The sequence below is a fragment of the Cebus imitator genome, unplaced genomic scaffold (assembly GCF_001604975.1).
Source record: "Cebus imitator isolate Cc_AM_T3 unplaced genomic scaffold, Cebus_imitator-1.0 Scaffold5, whole genome shotgun sequence".
NCBI classification, from domain to species: domain Eukaryota; kingdom Metazoa; phylum Chordata; class Mammalia; order Primates; family Cebidae; genus Cebus; species Cebus imitator.
The window spans coordinates 12,809,760-12,816,862 of NW_016107320.1; the positions used below are offsets into that span (position 1 = coordinate 12,809,760).

Genomic DNA, 7,103 nt, shown 5'->3' on the forward strand with positions numbered 1-7,103 from the left:
AAAAAAAAAAAAGGCCTGTAATCCCAGCACTTTGGGAGGCCGAGGCAGGCAGATCACAAGGTCAGGAGTTTGAGACCACCCAGGCCAACATAGTGAAACCCCATCTCTACTAAAAATATAAAATTTAGCCAGGATGGTGAGGCGTGCCTGTAGTCCCAGCTACTCAGGAGGCGCCTGTAGCCCCAGCTTACTCAGGAGGCTGAGGCAGGAGAATTGCTTGAACCTGGGAAGTGGAGGTTGTAGCGAGCCGAGTTTGTGCCACTGCACTCCAGCCCGGACAACAGAGAAAGACTCCGTCTCAAAAAAAAAAAAAAAGAAGAGGGAGCCATCACAGGCTTTGGAGATGGTAGAGTAGCAATTAGGCCATCACTCACGGCCCTTCCTTTTCTTACAGCCTATGATTCTATCAGAATGGAAGAGGATTCTTTGTGCTGCACGGGGGAGGGGAAGAGCCTGTTTTTCTCACTACCGCCTGCCCCCTGGAGCCATCTCCCGTGCCCTTCACCTTGAGGTCGATGCTGAGCAGCCACGTGAGTTTGGTCTTGGAGGGACTTCCGGCCAGCGGGTGAAGCACCATACAAGTGGGACCGTGTTCCGCCCTGGCAAATGGAGAAGTCAAGTCAGGAGGACAGTTGCGAGTTGAGTTCTCTCTTGCACTGGCTGGTTACGCCAGTACCGTAGATAACACATTTCTAGAGTAACTTGTCTTTTCTAAGTCTCATTAGGGAAGTGCCCTTTGCCAAGGGTAATTATTTGGCAGTTGGCACGGTTACCACCTCATCAGAATAAAGCCTGCTTGTAGCTGGAGCAGCCCCTGAGGCCGCTCGTGCCCTTTAGTTGCTGGATTACAGGGAGGTCAGGGAAAGGATTCAGGCTGGTGGCTGGGCTGGGGCCTTGTGAAATTTGGGAGGTTGTGGTGTTCTAAGTGGTATGGTTTATTTCAATATTTTAGTCAATATTACAGCTGTGCCTGAGCATACTAGCCGAACCTCAGCCCTGCCCCATGCTGCAGAAAATAATAAAGGTTCCTAAACTTTCTGAGAGGGTCAGGGCAAGTTGAAGGTTCTTAAACTTTCTGGGAGCTGCCTGGCTGGCCAGGTAGGGCCTATCTTGTCCTTGTCCCCTACTTTGGTAAATAAGTATCTTTTTGCACAAGGAAGCCCTGGTTGGGGATCAAGGGTTGATTTCTTGGAGCTGGGGATGCAGTCCACATGTTTGGGTACACACCTGCAGGCCTGTGTTGGAAGAGGGGGGTTGGGAGCCTGCCACCCGTATTACCTGATGACACCCTTCTGCTCAGGCATGTTCCCGAAGTCTGTGGCCATGCCAGCCAGCACACAGGTAGAGCCTCGGCGCTTGGCACAGCGCACGCTCACAAAGTCCCGGGGCCCCACCAGGTTTCCTGCTGCCTCTGCAGCCAGCTCATGGGTAATGACTGTATCTTTTCCAATCTTCTGCAGGACCTACCAGGCCATGGGGAACCAGAATCACAACTCAGCCCGTGTTGAGCTAAACACCCCCCACAGATAGGGGTCCCCTCTTTGATCCACTGTTTCCACTGGGCTCTCCTGGGCCTCTGCCACCCACACTTGGACTTTGCTTACCTTAATCTCCTTGACACTGGGGTTCCACTCCCCCATTGCCTCCATGCGCTCCACGAGCTCTTCATAGAGCCTCTCCATGGGCTGGTCTACCACGACCTCCAGCCGGAACACCTTGCCCACATCTGGGACCACTTTACTCATCACTTTGTCCCCATTGTCCTGTCAGAGAAAGGAGCCCCCAGAAGAGGGTTAGACAAAAATATTCTTTTTGGATGCAGTGGCTCACGCCTGTAATCCCAGCATTTTGGGAGACCAAAGTGGGTGGATCATGAGGTCAAGAGTTCAAGATGAGCCTGGCCAAGATGGTGAAACCTCGTCTCTACTAAAACTACAAAAATTAGCCAGGCACGGTGGTGGGTACCTGTAAACCCAGCTACTCAGGAGGCTGAGGCAGATGAATCGCTTGAACTGGGTGGCAGAGGTTGCAGTGAGCCGATATCGCACCACTGCACTCCAGCCTGGGTGACTTAGACTCCGTCTCAAAAACAAACAACAACAAATATATATATATATTTTACTTTTTTTAGCCTAGGTCTCATAGATGATACCAGGCAAGGTGGGAAGGAGAACAGCAAAGGAACTTTAAGCTGAGCACGAGGAAGCCTGGAACTGTCCTAAGATAGAGTCGGTAATCATTGTTGCCGTGGCCTTGTGCGTCTGCTGACGACTGGAGGAGGTTACCTGCTGTCACTGGGCCCTTTTTTACATTTTTTTCTTGTTTTTTTGAAACAGAGTCTCTCTCTGTTGTTGTCCAGGCTGGAGTGCATGACAGTCACGTGCAGTGACATAACCTCAACCTCCTGGGCTCAAGTAATCCTTCTAGTTGAGTCTCCCAAGTAGTTGGAACTACAGGCATGCATTATTATTATTATTATTATTATTATTATTATTTTTATAGAGATCTCCCTGTGTTGCCCAGGCCAGCCTCAAACTCCTAGGTTCAAGCAGTCCTCCTGTCTCAGTCTCCTGGCATGAGCCACTGCGCCCAGCCCCCCTGGACCCTTTCTTTTGGTGGTGAATGATGGTGCTATGGGTAGGTCCAACTGAAAAGACCCTTACTTGACTTCAGAAGCTCAAGGATCCCAAGAGAGAAACCTGGGAGTGGGAAAAGTAGTTTACATCAGCTTAACTAGATACATGGAATGTTGATGAGTTCTTAAAAATTTGTTTTAGTTCAATGCCTCATTCCACACCAGAAGAACGTGGGGCCAGAGAAGGCCAGTGATTGGCCCAGGAACCCTTAGCTAAGAGCAGTGCTGGCCTAAGTCCCGGGTTCCTTGACTCCCAAACGAGTAGTCTGGTAACTCCATTACTCTGAGAACTTAGGGAAGGAGGGGTTCTACCTGAACTTGGATAGTGGGCAGCATGTCAGCTTTTGATGAAGGTAAAGCCACCATAGTCTCCATAACAGAGCCACCAGCATTTACTGTGAACCTGGTTACTGTCCCCAGTGATGGGGCAGTGCTCAAGCGCAGAGAACCTCAAGTCCATGGGCCACTCTGTGTTTAGTCCAAGCCTGTTTCAGGGTGAGCCCATGTCACCCCAGCAAACCCCGCCACAGGTGGGCTGACAGCACAAGACAGGGCACTTTGGTATCGTTAGGAGACCTGACCCAGGGTGATGAGGACTCGTGTGCACTTAGGAGTCCCCCTTGCACGGTCCCTGCCAAGTGGGTCCACAATGCAGTCCTATCCTGTAGCTAAGGACACAGGAATAGTGTTTCTCCAACAGGACTCTCCAGGGTGCCTTCTATGGGGGAAGAGCGTTAATCTGAATATATTCTTGGGAGAGTTCTCAAGTTAAAACCACTGGCTGCCCAGTGACTGCTGTGAGACAGGAATCCTGGGAAGAACAGTAGCCCCAGCTGGCCTTGAGGATGGCAGTGGAGCAAGGAGGAACCACAGGCTTCTCCCCCACGCTTACCTGCTGGCTCTCCTTCTTCCAGCCCTCCTGGTTGCTTAGGATGCCCAAGGCTTTCTGCATAGCCTCCTCCCCCTGTTGGAGATAAGCCAGCTCCTGGTCACTGTAGAGAGTCTCTTCCAGCCGAGAACCTGGGGTACACAGCCGAAGACAGACAGAGCTTCCTTCATCTCCCAGCCTCCACCAGCTCTCATCCCTGGAACTCTTGGTCTGTTCTTTCCTCTGAAGAGCCAGGACTAAAGCCATAGGGGCCAGCCTGCTGGTCGAGTTAGACACAGCCACCACAGGTGACCGGAGGGGGATCTGACCTTGAGGAACTCTAGCTGGGAGTGTTCTGTTAAAATGAAAGAAGGGCAGGAGGGGAGCCAAAGCCATGAACCACATCACCCTCCCAGGAGCTTCCTGCCAGCACCGGGACCCCAGAAGCCTCAGCACTTACCAAGCAGAGAGCTCCGCCGCCGAACCTGGTTAATCCATGCACTAGGGGTGGGGCCCCCTAGGGCCCTGCGGTTCAGCTCCTGGCCGATGGCCATCACAGCCTGTTGCCTCAGCCCTGCAGGGAGGGAAGAACCCTTTTCTAGGAGCTGGAAAGCCTCTTAGAGATGGACCATTCACCTCCTCATCTTGTCACAAGTGAGGAAGTTGGCTTGGAGAGTGACTTGCTCAGGAGCACACAGGATTATAGCAGGGACCTGAACTAGACCCAGGCCCCCAACTCCCGCCGCAGTACTCCAGGGTCCAGAAATCTAACTTCCATCTAGGGTGCTCAGGCCTGGCCCTGCCTGGAGACGGGCTGTACCAGAGCCTGCTGGATTTTCTGTCCCTAAAGGGGAAGAAGCTGTGTTTAAACAACCAGAAAAATCCTACTTCAGAAGGAGAATACAACCCCTGAGGTCTGTGTGCTTGCATGCATCTGTGCTTGCATGAAGTCTGTCTGCTTACATGAGGTCAGTGTGCTTGCATGACATCTGTTTACATAAGGTCTATGTTTCCATGAGGTCTGTGTGTTTCCATGAGGTCTGTGTGCTTGCATGAGTCTGTGTGCTTGCATGAGACTGTGTGCTTGCATGTGACTGTGTGCTTGCATGCATAATATGCTCTGTGTGCCCCTGGATTCTGAGCCAGGCAAGTCCTATCCATCTAGTGAGGACAACCTCACTGCTGGCTGCAGATCTAAGCATGGCTTCCTGCTCTAACAGTAGCTAATTCAATCCACTGTAATTGGAAAGATTGTGTCTAGATTGACTTGTGTAGCCTTCAGTGGCAGCAGGAGATTGATTCAAATGACCTTGGGTACTAATCAGCTCTACAAAAGTGGCCTCTTGTAGCTGGTTCCTGCCTCTTCCTGGCTATTGAGTGGCAGCCAGTCTTCCCAGCCCCACCGTCTTCTCTGTCTCTCTTTTTTTTTTTTTTTCAGATGGAGTCTTGCTCTGTTACGCAGCTGGAATGCAGTGACTTGATTTCGGCTCACTGCAACCTCTACCTCCTAGGTTCAAGCAGTTCTCCTGCCTCAGCCTCCCAAATAGCTAGGACCGCAAGCACACACCACCACGCCCAGCTAATTTTTGTATTTTTAGTATAGATGGGGTTTCACCATGTTGCAAGGATGGTCTCGACCTCTTGACCTCATGGTCCGCCTGCCGTGGACTCCCAAAGTGCTGGGATTGCAGGCGTGAGCCACTGCGCCTGGCTGTCTTCTCTTTACCTTGCCCGCCTGTCTTACTCCCCTGTCTCTTCTCCATCTTTTCTTGCCTGTGGGAGTCAAGTCTAGTAATTACTCTGCCACTGTAGGCAAGACTTACCTAGTATCCCTGCTACAAGCCTTGTCCAGCAGTAAAAGAAGGCAAAGTCAGAAATACTTCAAAAAGATGGCCGGGCATGGTGGTGCATGCCTGTGGTCCCAGCTACTCAGGAGGCTGAGGCAGGAGAATTATTTGAACCCGGGAGGCTGTAGTGAGCCAAGATAGCACCACTGCACTCTAGCCTGGGTGACAGAGCAGACACTGCCTCAAAAATAAAATAGGCCGAGCACTGTGGCCCACACCTATAATCCCAGCACTTTGGGAGGGAGAATTGGGCGGATCACCTGAGGTCAGGAGTTCAAGGCCAGCCTGGTCAACATGGCAAAACCCTGTCTCTACTAAAAATACAAAAATTATCCAGGCATGGTGGTGTGCACCTGTAATCCCAGCTCCTCAGGAGGCTGAGGCAGGAGATCACTTGAACCCAGGAGGTGAAAGTTGCAGTGAGCCGAGATCTTGCTACTGTGATCAAGGCTGGGCAATAGAGCGAGACTCCGTCTCAAATAAATAAAATAGGCCAGGCCTGGTGGCTCACACCTGTAATCCCAGCACTTTGGGGGGCCACGGTGAGAGAATCCCTTGAGCCCAGGAGTTCAAGACCAGCCTGAGCAATATAGTAAGACTTTGTGGCTACAAAAAAAAAAAAAAAAAAATTAGCTGGATGTGATGGTGCATGCCTGTAGTTCCAACTACTCAAGAGGCTGAGATGGGAGGATGGCTTGAGCCCAGGAGTTTGAGGCTGCAGTGAGCTATTATTATTCCACTGTACTCCAGCCTCTGTGACAGAGACCTTGATTCAAACAAAGAAAAGGTAGAAGAAAAAAAGAACAAAGGAAGAAAAAGTGAAGGAAGAAAGGGACAGAGGGAGGGAAGATGAAGAAAGAAAAGGAGAAAAAAAGATTGGAGTTCTAGAGGGGAGACCAGAAATTATAGAAACTAGATGGGATACATCTTAGTAACCAGCCCACTTCTTCGGAGGGGAAAACTGAGATTCAGATGAGAAGAAACTTGCCCAGGTTCACCTAGTAAGAGGTACAACTAGGATCAGAATCGGGTGGCCTGAGCCTCATCCGAGAGCTCTTGGCCAACCCCTCATCGCCTCCTTCCTGCAGCGCTCACCCTTCATGTTGCGCATGTGTCTGTAGGAGCTCCCGGCACATAGCTTGAATGTCGCTAGCAGCATTGTTTCCTGGAAGATGTGGCAGTGGTGGGGCCGCTGCTGCTGCTGCTGCTTCTCTCAAGAGTGGTTCTTCGTCCTTCTGGAGCCCCTCAAGCTTCACCTCTGAGTGCCGTAGCTGCAGCCTGGACCTGGTGTTCTGCGTCTTAAATACCCCCCGCTGAAGGCTGTGCATCATCATCAGGAGATAAAAACGCCGTCACTCACTGTGCAAAGGAAGGGGTCAAGGATAGAATGATTGCCTCACACTGTTGCTTTGGCCATTTGTGGGGAGCGCAGGGGGAGGGTGTAGCGGGGAGTGGGGAGGCCAGGGTCAGGCTGGAGAGATGGAGGGGAGAGAAGCAGCGGCTGCTGGGATGGGGGCAATTTAGATGAAGCCAAGTGCAGATTTCTAGCCCTTGTCCTCAGAAACTCCATGCTCAGCTGATCTGGAATTGAGGCTCAGAAACCTGCATTAAAAGACAAGAAAAAACTTCCCTTGGCCAGGCACAGTGGCTTACACCAGTAATCCCAGCCCTTTGGCCGAGGTGGGCAGATCACTTGAGGTCAGGAGTTGAAGACCAGCCTGGCCAACATGGGAAACCCTGTCTCTACTAAAAA

At 51.4% G+C, this 7,103-nt stretch overlaps 1 protein-coding gene across 1 annotated transcript in view; it reads right to left on the minus strand.

Moving 5' to 3' along the window:
* Positions 1-6,754, minus strand: part of STAR (steroidogenic acute regulatory protein) — an 8,182-nt gene extending 1,428 nt beyond the window's left edge. Inside the window, exons 1-6 of the mRNA XM_017536508.2 lie at positions 6,446-6,754; positions 3,964-4,077; positions 3,528-3,655; positions 1,605-1,763; positions 1,279-1,463; positions 506-599 (exon numbers count right to left, since the gene is read on the minus strand). Coding sequence (XP_017391997.1) covers positions 506-599; positions 1,279-1,463; positions 1,605-1,763; positions 3,528-3,655; positions 3,964-4,077; positions 6,446-6,509 — 744 coding nt within the window. The 5' untranslated portion in view covers positions 6,510-6,754. The remainder of the gene's footprint in view (positions 1-505; positions 600-1,278; positions 1,464-1,604; positions 1,764-3,527; positions 3,656-3,963; positions 4,078-6,445) is intronic.
* Between the last annotated feature and the right edge of the window lie 349 nt (positions 6,755-7,103).